Below are 16,831 nucleotides of genomic sequence, written 5' to 3'. Positions count from 1 at the left end.
AAAAATGCTTTGTGTTTTGGTTTTTAGGCCTCTTCCTGGGGTTATTTGAGGTGGTGATTCAGAAAATTGCATTGGATAGACCATATCAGTTCTAGTTTCTTTGATGTGGTTAACACGATTTCCTATGGGCAAGCAGATGGCAACTGGTAGATGGCATATGTTCTGTATCTCAAAAACTAGAGCTGATAGGAGGAAACTGGTGCCATTTTTGGAATTCAGCAGATCATATCTATCCAGAAGGAAGCCTAACATTTGAGGCACCAAAATATGTGTTGGGCAGAGCTCTAGGTTTAACGTTTGGAATATTCACTGGCTCAGATGTTTGTTTGTTTGTTTGTTTGTTTAGGGCATTTTTACCCCACCTTTCTCTAGTTGGACCTAAGGCAGCTTATAACATTATTATATCTCCCAATTTGCCCAATGACATCTTTTATAATTGAATGACAGTGAGAATCTGGGACCTATAGATCCATAACTCCTGGGCTGGGACATCTGGAGGCAAAATAGGCAGTAGGTAAAGGTAAAGGTTTTCCCCTGACATTAAGTCCAGTCGTGTCCGACTCTGGGGGTTGATGCTCATCTCCATTTCTAAGCTGAAGAGCCAGAGTTGTCCGTAAACACGTCCAAGGTCATGTGGCCAGCATGACTGCATGGAGTGTGTTATCTTCATGCTGGAGTGGTACCTATTCATCTACTCACATTTGCATGTTTTCGAACTACTAAGTTGGCAGAAGCTGGGGCTAACAGCGGGAGCTCACACTGCTCCCCGGATTCAAACCTGTGACCTTTCAATCATCAAGTCCAGCAGCTCAGTGGTTTAACCCACTGTGCCACCGGTGGGTCCTCCTAGGCTGTAGCATAGGACATATATTAAAGTGCTCTGTTGTGTTCTTCTTTAACTATTTCTGCAAAGGGTCAGGCAGTGTTTCCATGTGAAAGCCATTCTGAATTGACCACTGAAGCTATGGAGAATACATAGCCTGGAAAGGTTACTTTTGGAGTTCAGTTTCCCAATCAGGACAGGAAAATTTACAATTTTCCAGATGTTGATAAATAACTATTTCTGACCTCAAGGGGTGAGAAGAGGAAGGAGCCACAGCTTATCATATTTTGGTCCAGAAGCAGATGACAGGGACTCTCTGCATCCAAACTGCCACTGCCCTGGCCATAGGGAGAGATAATAATAATAATAATAATAATAATAATAATAATAATAATAATTTATAGGCTGCCCTATCTCCCTGAGAGGACTCTGGGCAGCTTCGAAGCAAAAAGGCAAAACACTCAATGCCTTGGTGATTAGCAAACATTGTGTCTGAGAAGAAAAAACTGTCTGGTGAACGTAATCTTTCACACGCATTTCCAGGCCCTCTTCTGTGTATGTTCTGTGTTGTTTAGATTCTACACCTGAAAGGAGAGAATTGTCAGATTTATTGTTTATATCAGCGTTTCTCAACCTAGGGGTCAGGACCCCTAGAGGGGTCATGAGGGGTTTCAGAGGGGTCGCCAAAGACCATCCGGAAACATATATTTTTGATGATTTTAGGAACCTCTTTGGCAGAGACGGCCAAAAGATCTATTGTTATTTGAGTCTACAGTGCTCTCTGGATGTAGGTGAACTACAACTCCAAAACTCAAGCTCCCAAAGAGGCTGTCACAAAGCTGTTTGCCTACCAGATCCTTCCAGTATTTTCTATGGATCATAGGAGTTCTTTGTGCCAAGTTTGGTTCAATTCCATTGTTGGTGGATTTCAGAATGCTCTTTGATTGTAGGTGAACTATAAATCCCAGCAACTACAACTCCCAAATGACAAAATCAGTTGTTGCCATCCCCCAACCCAGATTTGGGTATATCGGGTATTTGTGCCAAATTTCATCCAGTGAATGAAAATACATCCTGCATATCAAATTTTATTTACCTTACGATTCATAACAGTAGCAAAATTACAGAAATAGCAACAAAAATAATTTTATGGTTGGGGGTCACCACAACATGAGGAACTGTATTAAGGATCACAGCATCAGGAAGGTTGAGAAACACTGATTTATATGCTATTTTGAGAGCTATTCTTGCTGAAGAGCAGGGTATAAATACTCCAGATGAATAAATAGCTCATGGTTCCTCATCTCATGGTCAGGTTGGCTGATGCTGATCAGATTTGGAGGTCCACAACTTGCCCAGCTTTGCTCTAGGAAAGTAATTGTCCCAATATGGGGTGGGAAATAAAGAGCTAGGGTGGGGCTGGCTTTTGGCAGCTCCAGTTCCCCAACCGGCTCAACTTCATGCCTGCCCCATGATTTATGCTTGCTCCTCTTGTCCGCCCACAGAGTTTTATCTCAAGCTTTCCCTCTTCCTTCAGGTCTTCTTCCTCCCCAGCCTGTTCAACATTTTTATGGAACCAATGCTTTGACTTAGTAGGTGCTGGCAAGAATGTCATATTCACTCCCATAACATCTCTGATCTCATTATCTCCATTTGTAATAAATTAGCAAAAATATGTGTGTCATCTTGTCAGCTGATTTCAGGACACATGGCTCTAGGCCTCTCTTCTTCCTCCCACATACAAGGGCAGTGCTTCTGTGTTAAGAGATCGGAGAACTTGTGAGTTCATCCTACAGCTTGTCTAACTTGCTTGGAACCGGTGGGTTCATGCTCACTGTTTCAGTCCTCCGCCTTTAGGCTGCTCTTCTCTTCCAACAAAACTCTGGAATTGGATTTACTACATGGAGCCCAGGGACTCAGCCTTCCAGCATCAGAGGATTGCCGCAAGCTATTGCACGCCAGCTCCGACTAGTTCTCTGTCTAGCCCAGACTCAGATTGGTAATATCTTTTCTGGATCTCAGACAGAAATCTTTCCCTTCAGCTCTGTTTGATCCTTTTTAAAGGGAGATGCTGGAGGCTGAACTTGGGATCTTCTCCACTGAAAGCAGGTGCTCCACTGGTGAAATGTGGTACTTTCATCCCTGGATTAATACTTCTTCAAACCAAAATATTCTGTTTTCTCCTCTCTTTGATTTGCCTTCCCAAATCTGTGACATTCGAAGGTGCTCTTCTTTCTTTCACAGACTTTGGAAGAGTTCCTTTTTTATTATTATTCCTAGCATCTCTGGGCTAATATGGCCAACCTCCTAAACTCTGCTCTTTCATTGATGTGTTATTATGTGTTTGGATTATGTGTCAATGGCATTTTATGTTTTGACTGTATATTTGATTTTTTTTTCATGTCAGGAGTGACTTGAGAAACTGCAAGTCGCTTCTGGTGTAAGAGAACTGGCCATCTGCAAGGATGTTGCTCAGGGGACACCCAGATGTTTTTGATGTTTTACCATCCTTGTGGGAGGCTTCTCTCAAGACCCCCCATGGGGAGCTGGAGCTGACAGAGGAAGCTCATCCGCACTCTCCTCGGATTTGAACCTCTGACCTGTCAGTCTTCAGTTCTGCTGGCACAACGGTTTAGCCCATTGTGCCACCGGGGGCTCGTATTTGAAATTTTATGTTATCATTCTTGAATACCTTGTGTGTCATTATTGGAAGTAAGGCATGCTGTAACTTACTTATCCAAACGTATCTCTCCTTATGAACCATCTAGGATGTTAAGATCTTCTGGGGAGGCCCTGCTCTTGCTCCCGCCTTCCTCACAGATGCGTTTGGCGGGGATGAGAGACAGGGCCTTCTCAGTGGTGGCCCATCCCACTGTGGGATGCCATTCCTAGGGATGTAAAATCGGCCCCCTCCTTCCTGACCTTTTGAAGAAAGGTGAAAACCTGGCTTTATGAGCAGGCTTTTCCAAATACAGCATAGCTATACGAAATCATGGAACAAATTGACAATGTAATTGAATAATGACTTGACGTGGAGATGCTCACGATAATGTTTTTAAGGCCTTGTACATTTTTTAATATTCTTATATGTTATGCTAAATGTTTTTAACACTTTTTAATGATTGTTTTATTTGTTATAATTGTTGAGGCATCAAATTGTTGCCAATTGTGAACTGCTCGGAGTTGCCTCTGGGCTGATAAAGGCGGTATATAAATGCGGTAAATAAATAAATAAATAATAACTTCTGCTCTGCTGCCATGGAAAAAAATCTGATAAATATATCAAATAAATAAATAAATAAATATCTTTTTCTCTTCTGCAGGATCCAGGGCTAAACTTCTCTTCCTTCCTGAGGAGGCCCCTGGGTGCCTCTCCCCACCCCTCTTGGCATGATGATGTGCGAAGTGATGCCAACCATCAATGAGGACAACCGCCGTGGCTCGGCCTACGGGGCCGACGATGCCAACTTTGAGCAGCTTATGGTCAACATGCTGAATGAACGTGAACGACTGCTGGAGACACTGCGAGACACGCAGGAAAGCTTGGCCACCTCCCAGCTCCGCCTGCGTGAACTCGGGCATGAGAAAGAATCCCTTCAGCGCCAGCTCAACATTGCTTTGCCACAGGTCAGGAGTGGGAAGAGAGGGAGGGGTGGGAGGTCATGTGGCTAACTGGGGGAACTGTGTTGGAATGTACTGGAAATGCATAGTTGTCTGCAAAATCGTTCTGTGTAATTGATCATCCTTTGTTTACATTAGTGGTTCTCGTTCTGTGGGTCCCCAGATGTTGTGGCCTTCAACTCCCAAAAATCCTAACAGCTGGCAAACTTGCTGGTATTTCTGGAAGCTGTAGACCAAAACACCTGGAGATCCACAGGTTGAGAACCACTGGTGTATATTTTCAGAAAGATATACACTGGTTACTCTTCTGGAGTAACCAGTGCTGCAATTGCAAAATCTGAAGTACAGGCGCTTGCTTGGCCAGTCTCCCATCACTATGATTGCACAGACAATGCAGAAATGCCAATGCGCATACATATCAGTAAACCAGTTTTAGCAGTTTCCATCGCCACCATAAAATCAATAGACCTTGAATATTCAAAGCCAAACCACATCAGTGCTTTACATTACAGTAAGGATAGTTGACTACATACAAGATCCTGCTGGAACATAAAACTCTACCCAGGATGCTTATGCTGATGGTTGTGGAGAGATGAAGGCTATATTTCTTCCCTAGCTGATTGATGACTGCTAGGTACAACTTCACATCTGGATCAGTAAAAGGCTGTGGAGCTGCACCAAAGTACTGTCCAGCTGTTGAGGAATAGCTTGTTCCCCTTGGAGAAGGCCAAAGGTTTCTCCTTATTCTGTGGCTGACATCTGGATGGAGCAAGGCTATCTCTTGGCAAATCAGAGGTGGAGCTGATCCTGGTAGCCATCCTAATGCCACTGTGAAGCTGGCAGATATTGTGCAAGACGGTTCTAGATATCTTCTTATGCAATGCTTCCCACCCTGTCATACTTATGCTAGCAGAGGTTATGCTGAGGTTATAAGTTAGCAACTATACATTGTTGCTTGCAAAATCCATGTTCACCCCTAGCTACTGTGAAGATTGCCAATTAGTTCAAAAGCTGGGAAGAGGATGGGGAAGCAGATGACATAATCGTACCTGATAATCAAAAAGTCCCAGAAGTTTGACAACGTGTGGTCAGGATCCTCTACACCACTGGGTATAACTTATGCAAGAAAACCCAATGACCATGTTTCCTGAACAGTGTGGAGCGGTGTTTGAATTGCAGAAGGTCTCCTTATTTTAGGTTGATGGCTTTATAAAGAGTTACGTACACAGAGAATAAGAAGGGAAATCAGTGAGTGGAGTTTATCAATTGTGGGAATCAATGGACTGAGTGTATGGGTTTCATTATGGACCCAATACAGAGCTTCAGAGTGTTATTTTTTTTGTCTACAACTCCCAGAATCCTCCAGCCAGCTTGAGGAGTGCATCTAAGGCCCTTTCCACACAATCCTTATATCCCAGGATCTGATCCTAGATTATCTGCTTATCCCAGATTATCTGGCAGTGGGGACTCATATAATTCAGTTTAAAGCAGATAATCTAGGATCAGATCCTGGGATATAGGTAATGCGTGGAAGGACCCTAAACTGCTCAAGCACAGCCTGAACCTACACTGTTGATTCAAGCGATATGTGATATGGTGAGATAGTTGGAGCTTCCTGCTAGAGCCGTAATTGCTGTAGTTCAGTGGAGTGGGAAAGGCCTCTAAAGCAGAGAATTCTGAGCACCTCTCCAAACGACGTATTCCAGAAATTGAACTATGGCAGATAAAGTGAATTGTTTAATGTGGACACATCTGTAGGATACCCTTTGTACTGTAGAGGAGATATCCTGGAATTTGGAGGCTAGGAGCCCCCAGTGGCACAATGGGTTAAGCCCTTGTGCCAGTAGGACTGAAGACCGACAGGTCGGAGGTTCGAATCCGGGGAGAATGTGGATGAGCTCCCTATGTCAGCTCCAGTTCCCCATGCGGGAACATGAGAGAAGCCTCCCGCAAGAATGGTAAAACATCAAAACATCTGGCATCCTTTGGGCAATGTTCTTGCAGACAGCCAATTCTCTCACACCAGAAGCGACTTGCAGTTTCTCAAGTTTCTTCCTGAAAAAAAGGAGGCTATTGGGGAATTTTAATTTGGTCAGATGTATTTAATCTTGTTTTTCTGTACATTAAGGGTAGAAGATGTGTTGTATTTTAGATGCTGTTAGACTCTCAAACAGCATAGTCAATGGGAGGAAAGACCAGAGTGGTTGTCTATCAATAACATCAGGAGGGCCATGTGTGTTCCACCTCTGGTGCTTTGTCATTTTGTTTTAGGAATTAACCAGAAATGCAGAACCATGAATTCTGCATTATTATTGTGAATCTAGTCTAAGAGGATAGCTGTGGTCACACTTCCTTATTTCACCCCCTGCAAAAAAAAAAGGGGGGGCTCAGATGACCTTAAAAGTTCATTAAGGAGTGTGGGAAATATTTTGATCATGTGTTCTGATCTCCTTGGGCCATTTTAGTCCTAGGGGAGGGCTTTTTTAACAATAGGAAGTGAGGAGTAGTCATATCCTGTTTTTTTCTGCAATTCTTGCTAGATGTGTGAAAATGTCTTTCAAGTCATATGGCTGCCCCATGAATTTTTCATGGGGTTTTCCCAGACATGGTTTTGCTAGTTCCTTGTTCCGAAATGTAGCCTACAGCACCTGGTATTCATTGGTGACCTCCCATCCATGTATTCACCAGGACATTATCCTATGATTCTGAACCCTGCTCAGATTCAAAGAATAGACATGATCTGGTGACTTTAGGGTTGTTGCTGTTGATGGTGATGATTCCAAGTACAGGCAAGATCTGGTGACTTTAGGGTTGTTGCTGTTGCTGTTGTTGCTATTGTTGTTGTTGATGATGATTCCAAGAACAGGCAAGATCTGGTGACTTTAGGGTTGTTGTTGTTGATGATGATGATGATTCCAAGAACAGGCAAGATCTGGTGACTTTAGGGTTGTTGTTGATGATGATGATTCCAAGAACAGGCAAGATCTGGCGAGTTTAAGCTGTTGTTGATGATGATGATTCCAAGAACAGGCAAGATCTGGTGACTTTAGGGTTGTTGCTGTTGCTGTTGTTGCTATTGTTGTTGTTGATGATGATTCCAAGAACAGGCAAGATCTGGTGACTTTAGGGTTGTTGTTGTTGTTGATGATGATTCCAAGAACAGGCATGATCTGGTGACTTTAGGGTTGTTGTTGTTGCTGCTGCTGCTGTTGCTGTTATTATTATTATTTAGGGTACTTAAGACTTTGCTACTACTTGCTCCCCATCACTTTAAAAGGTAACTGAAGCAATGCCCCTTTTGCTAGACACACTTGTGAATGTTAATTTTTCAGACCACTCTCCCAGAACTCCTCAGGCAGAAAGATCACCAGCTATGTCAGCATAGATATTCTTCTGTTCCATAGTCATGAATGCGATTGTTCACATGTCGCAGCTTTTATTTTTACTGTCATTTTGACATTGCCACCTTGTATAAATAGAAGGAGGCTACAGATGTAGGAAGTGGGATTGTGTGAAGACTTACAGGTACTGGGATGCTATCTGAGAGGCAGCTCCCTGTCATTTCAGGGGACTCAGAAAAACTGACTGAAAAGGCCCTGGGAAAATCATACTTGATCTGTCCTGTCTAAAGGGATGGGCAAAAAGCAGGGGGGAACGGCAGTAAAGTTCTTTGCTTTTATGGGTTGTTGTTGTGTGCCTTCAAGTCATTTCTGACTTATGGTGACCCTAAGACAATCTTATCATGGGTTTCTCTGAGGCTGAGAGAGTGACATTCCCAAGTTCACCTAATGGGTGGCCATGGCTAAGTGAGGAACTGAACTCTGATCTCCAACATTCAAACCACTACAGTATACTTGATTCTATGGATAGTTTAACGGTTCTTTAGCAATACATTTTACTCCTTTTGTTTTGTAAGTCCTTTTAACTGTACAGGTATTTGTTTAATTTTTTTTAATCCACCTTGAGTTCCAGTATTGTGAAAAAGATGGGATATAAATTTATATTATTATTATTATTATTATTATTATTATTATTATTTTACTGACACAAAACACAATATATCATAGCAAATGAGATATATATGCTGGATTTCGTATCACAAAATCACAAGTCAAACACTTCCCAAGCGTCTAGGACTGTGTGATGTATTTCCAAATGATGCACGCAGATCCAAGTAAGGTGGCCTTTTGCAGTTGTCAGATTGTGATTTTTGTCAATGTTTATTGTTTCCAAATGCCAGCTGAAATCTTTTGGTACGGCATCCAGAACACCAATGACCACTGAGACCACCTGTACTGGTTTTCTCTCTGTCAACTTTTCCTTCAATTTTTTCAAGGAACTGCCCATGCAATGCTTTGTTTATTATTATTATTATTATTATTATTATTATTATTATTAGCCATTTAAAACATAAACATGTTTTTCCTAGTTGTTGCAAAGTATTTCATATTTAAGTGAATATTTAGATGAGCGTTTTTCAACCTGGGGGTCGGGACTCCTGGGGGGTCATGAGGGGGTGTCAGAGGGGTCACCAATGACCATGGTGACCCCTCATGGGTGTTCTGTGTGGGAAGTTTGGATCAATTCTATCATTGTGGTTCAGAATGCTCTCTTATTGTAGGTGAACTACAGATCCCAGCAACTACAACTTCCAAATGTCAAGGTCTATTTCCCCCAAATTCCTTCAGTGTTCACATTTGGGCATATTGAGTATTCATGCCAAGTTTGGTCCAGATCCATCATTGTTTGAGTCCACAGTGCTCTCTGGATGGAGATGAACTACAACTCCCAAACTCAAGGTCAATGCCCACCAAACCCTTCCAGTATTTTCTGTTGAACATGGAAGTTCTGTGTGCCAGTTTGGTTCAATCCCATCATTGGTGGAGTTCAGAATGCTCTTTGATTGTAGGTGACCTATAAATCCCAGCATCTTCAACTCCCAAGTGACAAAATCAATCCTCCCAACCCCACCGGTATTCAGATTAGGGTGTATCTGGTGTTTATGCCAAATTTGGTCCAGTGAATTAAAATATATCCTGCATATCAGATATTTACATTACGATTCACAACAGTAGCAAAATTACAGTTATGAGGTAGCAACGAAAACAATTTTATTATTGGGGGTCACTACAACATGAAGAACTTTATTAAGGGGTTGCGGCGTTAGGAAGGTTGAGAACCACTGCATTAGACAATGTTATACTCCAGAGGCAGAATTGGCCAACTATGGCCCTCCTTGGGTTTTGGGATTGCCTCTCCCAACATCCTTCACTACTGGCGGTGCTGGCTGGGACTGATGGGAGTTGTTGGTGAGAATAAATTGGAGGGCCACCATTGTGCACTCATTACAGTAAGGAGGATTCCCCTTTGAATATAAAATATGTGCATGAATGCACACAAGTGCCATAGAAACCAAGCACTGTTTTCTGAAGTTGTTAAGCAGTAAGTTAATAGCAAGTGGATTAGTTGTTCCTGTACCTGCTTAAGACAAGGAACATGATGTGAGATGATTAAAAAATCATACGTAGATTAGAGAAGTGAATACAGTTTCAGTTTGCTTTGTCATTACATCACTAGGCTGGAAAACAGTGGTAGCCGACACTAAAATAACCATAGAAATATATTCAGCTAGAATTGGATGTTCAAATACTCCTTGAAGCTTAAGGATTAAGAAAATAATAATAGGACTTATTAATTGTACAGTCCATGAAAATGTCCATAAGTGCAACTGTGTTGTGAACCATAACATCTAATATGGAATCCAATGGCATGATTAGAATTCTAAAAGCATCAGTTTGGTTTTGCACACCTTGCCTCAAAGTAAGTCCAAACGTAAACAGAAAAGGTCCTGATAATTCATTCATGTTTAGAGATTTAAGAGGCAGAGCTAGTTAAAAAAAATTAGGTTGATAGCTAGGTTGATAGGCTCTAGAATTATGGTGGTATCCTTTGAGTTGCATTCAACTTATGGTGACTCCAAGACAAACAATATCACATGGTTTTCTTGTGCTTATCACTCTCTAACCTTGGTCTTCCAGATTTCCTGGACCAGTGGTTCTCAACCTGTGGGTCCCCAGGTATTTTGGTCTGCAACTCCCAGAAATCCCAGCCAGTTTATCAGCTGTTAGGATTTCTGGGAGTTGAAAACCAAAACATCTGGAGACCCACAGGTTGAAAACCACTGTCCTAGACCAACACTCAAATCACTATAGCACCCTAGTCTTTTTAGACTGTATCCAGACAAGCCTATTGTCAGTGCATCACCTTCCATCATTCACAGAATGTTTTGGATCCAGAAAACACAGTTGTGTTTCCAAGTCCTTGCATTGCTTTCTTGACAGAGCAAAGGTCTGTTAAGTTTAGCTATGAAGGAGCTGGACAAGATCCTGAAAGTATAATGAGATACCATTGAATTCAAAAGTCAGAATCATCCATGCCTAGAAGAGACACCACTGACAGAAACTTTTTCCATCTTCTGAGGTGGCTCCCACCCCTTATCACTTTAAGAGGGTTGTGGAGGGTCCTGGTATGGTTGTAAAAACTGGATGGTGAAGAAAGCTGACAGAACGAGAATCAAATCCTTTGAAATGTGGCACTGGAGGAGTTTGATGGATACGCGAGTTGCCAAAAAGATAAATAAATGGGTTCAAGAGAAAATCAGATCTGAACTCTCACCAGAAATAGCTATAAACTGGAACCTTCATACTCTGGAAGCATCATAAGAGGATATCACTTATTGGAAAAGACAATAATGTTCAGTAAAGATGAAGACAGTAGGAAAAAGGAAGACTACATTACTGATGGAATGGTTCAGTTGAGGAAGGCATTGCTCTGAGTTCACAAGACTTAAGTTTTTATTCATAACTAGCTTGGGTACCCGGTGGTGCCTGGATTATTTGAAAAAGGCATTGTTTTGAGGTGTTAGGTCATATCACTTAGTTAATTAGCAACACAATTTATTGGGGGAAAGCCAGTATTTGATTTCGTTTTTTTAATGAATGCTCCCATTAGAAAATACATAACGACGTGGATGAACGAACAGTCCCAGAATCATGGGTCAATCACCCCCCAACCTCGCCTGAATGCACAGTTGGCCATGTTAGGTGTGTGTGCCAAGTTTGGTCCAGATTTGTCATCGACTGAGTTCAGTGCTCTCTGGATAAGGGTGAACTACAACTCCCATATGACAAGAGCAGTCACCCCCAAATCCTGCCCACTATTTACAGTTGTCCTCAGTCCCCCAAACCCCTCCAATCTGTTAAGTTGCTGATCAATTTCTCTGTGTTTGCTGTGTTCCATAGGAAAGGGTTAAGGGAAAGACAGTGGGGGGCAAATTCCATACAAGGAACCCTAGGATGCCTGCCTGTGGTGGAGGAAACATGTCAAATCTAGGATGAAATTCTTCCCAAATGAAAGCATTCCTTGAGTGGTGGACCGTTGTGTTTGGGGAGGACATTGGCAGGGTTTGGGCTACATGTTTATGGCACTTACTATAACCTGCAGTGTCAGATGAGGGAGTGCCTTTGGAGGCTTCTCAGCACTTGGAACTATAGCCTGTTTGGTGAAGGTGGGAGGCTGTCTGTGTAAGTGGACACCTCCGCCACATACAATTTTTCACTTTTATTATGTGTATAGACAGATAGATAGTCATCTTGACAGCTGTCATTCATAGAGTTTCCATAACAATAACAAGGAGGAAAAGATGGGATTACTACACAGTGCCAGTCAATTAGAAGAACTAGGAGATTTGTCTGGAGGCATCTTTTCTGATAAATTAAAAAAACAAATAGGAGCAGCAGTGGGAAAATATGGGAAGATTACAAACGGAAGACATCGGCTGGATTACAGAGAATTTGCATGAAGGAGACAGTGTAATTGCATCGAAAGAGCCTCATACGGAAGTAACTTGCAACTCGAGTTTGTACACTTTAAAAAATGTGTTCCAATAATCATCAAAACACAATCTAAAAAATATAAAAGAGAAAATGTAACATATTTATGTTTTCATGTTTTCGGTATTGACAGTATTGGATAGCAGTATTGAGGTATCTATATATAAATTACACTGGAGAAATTACACCATTTAACCAGTATTACACCATCTGACATTCGCCGGGAAGTAGCAGCCAATAATGAAAGGACCAAGATGGTGACATCTCCGGCCCACCCCCTGTACAGATATCAGCCAGCATGCCAAGGCCTTAAATAAGAAATAGTTTTCTAAGCTCTACAAAGATACTCGCAGGAACATCTCAGTAAGCGAGAGTCCAAAAGTAGCAGGTTAAAACCCAGAACCTTAACCCATGCCTGATACCAAAAGAGAGACTCCCTCCTGGGCACACAGAAGACTGGGTGACTTGGAAGGTGCTGAACAAACTGTACTCTGGCACCAAGAAATGCAGAGCCAACCTTAAGAAATGGGGCCACAAAGTGGAGTCCACGACATGTGAGTGTGGAGAAGAGCAAACCACGGACCACCTATTACAATGCAGCCTGAGCCCTGCCACATACACAATGGAGGACCTTCTTACAGCAACACCAGAGGCACTCCAAGTGGCCAACTACTGGTCAAAGAACATTTAATATAATGTCAAGTTTTTAAACTTTGTATTTTTTTAATACATTACAACTATACCCTCGGTTCTCTCCTGATACGAGATAGATAGATAGATATGAGAAGAGGTTTTTCATTGAAGTTCTCTTGCTTATTGGCCTTACTCTGTGTGTAAACTGGGATTTCTCTGTCGTGCAAATAAACTACCTTCAAGCTAGTGTATTTTCAAGAAGTGGTAAACAGGGATTGGATGAATGGTTATACCTGTAGTAAGCTTGTGGGCACAAACTGTTGTCTTGATCTTTTTTTGCAGTTCTTGGAAAATCTAAACTGCAGATGATGTTCCCCTGCAGATGTAGCTGGACTGCAGCTCCCATGATACCTAATTATTGGCTATACTTGCTGAGACTGATGAGAGTTGCACTCTTAACAACATCTACAGAGCCACACAATCCCCTCTCTGTGCTAGATGCTTTCTAAACTGATAGAATGCTAACTTTTCTCTGCAGATCAGCTATTTTTGCATCCTTCCGGATAATGAGTTCTGCAGTACTGTAAATATTGCACATATATCATGAATAGAATAGAAAGAAAATCCAAAATAATGCAAAATGATCCCCGTGAACTTGAGATATGGATAGCTACGGTAGCAACTGCATGAAATTCAGCTGTAATGAGCATGAGGTGTCATAGGCAGCACATAAACAGTTATGGGGGATAAGTGGCTGAGCAAAAGCAGAAAGAATAGAAATGTGTAATAATTGGTTATATGAACAGAATCATAAGTCGAGGTAGTACATTATGACTTCTATATCAGCAGGGGATATGTTCCCGGAGTTGTGAAACTGTGAATAACAGCAAAAGGAAGGAGTTTTGGCCCAAGAATGCCATAGAGTTACACTGGAGAATTTAGAAAATGTAAAAAATTGACATATTTCATCAAACATAAATAAATGAAACTAGAGATACAGGTCGGGGATATGGGGGTCATACTGTACAGAATTGTAAAATAGCATAAGGCTCTTCCACATTGCCATACAACCCAAAATATCAAGGTGGAAAATCACATAATATCTGCTTAAAACTGGGTTATCTGAGTCCACACTGCCATATATTCCAGTTCAAAACAGAAAATGTGACATTTTATTCAGCTGTGTGGAAGGGCCCTTAGAAACAAAAAGGGCCCCATCTATACTACCATATAATCCAGTTTCTAAATCCACACTTTCTGCTTTGAACTGATTTATATGGCAGTGTTGACTCAGGCTGGAACTACACTGCCATATAACCCAGATAATTAATACAGATAATCCACATTATCTGCTTTGAAGTGAATTATATGAGGGCCCTGCCACACAGCCCTATATCCCAGAATATCAAGACAGAAAATATCACAATATCTGCTTTGAACTGGGTTTTCTGAGTCCACACTCAGATAATGTGGGATTTCCTGCCTCGATATTCTGGGATATAGGACTGTGTGGAAAGGCCCTTAGTCTACACTGCAATATAATCCAGTTCAAAGCAAATAATCTGAATTTTATATGGCTGTGTAGATGGGGCCTCATATAATCCAACTCAACGCAGATAATCTGGATTCAGTGTAGTGGCGGTATAGATCCAGCTTAGGATAGGAGTGTTGTCATCCAAGATAAAGTGAGAAAATCAGGGAGGTGTATCAATTGGAGATAAAGCTATCACTAGTCATTAGCCTTGATAGCTAAGTATTACTTCCAGTATCAGAAATAGGATCCTTCTTAATGCAAATGGCTGAGGAAGGTACTCAGGAGATTAATATTACACTAATGTTTTGCTTGGTTGCTCCTATAAGTATCTGATTGCGTGATGTGAGCCTAGGTAGATCTTTGGTCTAATCCAGTGGTTCTCAACCTGTGGGTCCCCAGGTGTTTTGACCTCCAACTCCCAGAAATCCCAGCCAGTTTACCAGCTGTTAGGATTTCTGGGAGTTGAAGGCCAAAACATCTGAAAACCTACAGGTTGAGAACCACTGGTTAATCCAATATAGATCTTCTTATATTTTTAGATTTTTATACATAGTAGCAAGACATTGTATTCTCCATTGTAATGATTTGTTGCAACATACATGGAGTTAGATCCAGGATACATACAACATTGTGACCTGAACAGTGGTAAGTCAGGGCTTCAAATTCCAGCCATCTGCCATGTCTAGCCCCTCACCCCCAATCTGAGGCAAAAAGTATAGAAGAAATGTATAAAGAAGAAATTAGTTTTGTTTTTTCCAATTTTATTCTTATTCCACCATGCACTTTCTGGGTTTCTGTGTGGAAAGGACACTTTTGAATCTCTACATCAGTCCTGCACAACCTGCAACCCTCCAACTCCCAGAAGCCCTAGCCAGCTTGTCCAGTGGCTAAGATTTCTGGGAGCTTAAGTCCAAAACACCTGGAGGACTTCAGGTTGTGCCGACCTGCTCTACACACATACTCTCCTTTGGACAGAGGGTCCTGGAATACCCTGCAGTTTAGGAATTCAGGATTAGGAAATATACCATAATTCATGTAGTATAAGATTTTGTTTTGTTTTATACCACAGATAGGAAGAATAAAAATTATTTCCAGCTGCTCATAAATTGAACAAATGAGTACCATTTCCCAAGAGGACAAAGGGCAATTTCTAGATACAATCCTACATTCATTTGATAGTACCAGATAGAATAGATCAATTGATCCAGCTGAGGAGTGGTAAATCTGTACTTGTGTGAAACTTAGCAAGCTACTGCTCTCGATAGTAGAACTCTCTGAATCGGAGCAGATGGATGCGCGGGGGGGGGGGGGGGGGGAGACTGCTCCACAGCAGAAGTTGACATGGCTGGAAAGGTTGAAGATGACATGGCCCCATCTTTCTTTATGCAATGGAAGAAGAAACGCCAGATCCAGTGCTGGTTAGGTACTAGACAATGATTTCACTGGACAATAATTAGGCACCTGTGTCCTTAAAGTATCCGACTTTAAATATCCCTACAATTCTCTCTCAGCCTTAGTTCAGACAACTTATCTTATTTGGTTGCCTGGAGGTATTTTTTTGTCTTCACCTTGGACTGGCTACATTTTGGAGTCCTCTATTTATTCCCTGCTGGATCATGTATCTCATCCTCTGACTTGCTGGTTTGACTTCTAGACCAGCTGTAGACCACCATTGTGCTTCTCCTTGTATCTTGCTCAGATGGCCTGATCCAGATTGGCCTGACTACACACCAACCACCTGCTTTCTCAGGACCCTTCCAAAAAAGCCCAATATCCCAGGATCTGATCCCAGGTTTTCTTATTTAAACTGGATTATATGAGTCCTTACTGCCAGATAATCTGCGATAAACAAAAAACCTTGGGATTAGATCCTGGGATATAAGGCCTGTCTGGAAGGGCCCTCAGCCACTCAATGACTTGTATTCAGAGAGAAAATGAGGGCCTTGCATTACTGTGTCTTTATATAATTTACCTATGAATATAAAGAGAAGAGACAAAGATTTATAGTGCGTCTACACTATAGGATTAATGCAGTTTGACACCATTTCAACTGCTATGGAATGGACTCAAGGGAGTTGTAGCTTGGTGAGGCACAAGCACTGACAGAGATGGCTAAACCGATTGTATGGGTCTTTTTAATCAATGGCTATAGCCATATTTTACCAATTTTATTTAATAGATATTGCTTTTGTTAATTTTATATGTCTGGTTTTATGTAAATGTGCTATTGATTGATTGGTTTTATATGATGATGTTTTGCATTTTGTGTGTTGTATGGCACCATTGTTTTCTATTTTGTAAGCTACCACGAGTCCCTATGAGAGATGC

The 16,831-nt window shown here is 41.6% G+C and overlaps 1 protein-coding gene across 6 annotated transcripts in view; it reads left to right on the top strand.

The window, feature by feature from the left end:
- Positions 1–16,831, top strand: part of PPFIA3 (PTPRF interacting protein alpha 3) — a 105,494-nt gene that overhangs the window by 26,825 nt on the left and 61,838 nt on the right. For all 6 annotated transcript variants that reach the window (XM_060780727.2, XM_060780724.2, XM_060780725.2 and 3 more), the window contains exon 2: positions 4,147–4,450. In XM_060780727.2, the coding sequence (XP_060636710.1) occupies positions 4,214–4,450 (237 nt within the window). In that variant the 5' untranslated portion in view covers positions 4,147–4,213. The remainder of the gene's footprint in view (positions 1–4,146; positions 4,451–16,831) is intronic.

The sequence above is a fragment of the Anolis sagrei genome, chromosome 6 (genome assembly GCF_037176765.1).
Source record: "Anolis sagrei isolate rAnoSag1 chromosome 6, rAnoSag1.mat, whole genome shotgun sequence".
In the NCBI taxonomy this organism is placed as follows: domain Eukaryota; kingdom Metazoa; phylum Chordata; class Lepidosauria; order Squamata; family Dactyloidae; genus Anolis; species Anolis sagrei.
Note: the sequence above shows the minus strand (reverse complement) of the source record. Positions and strands in the feature narration are given on the sequence as shown.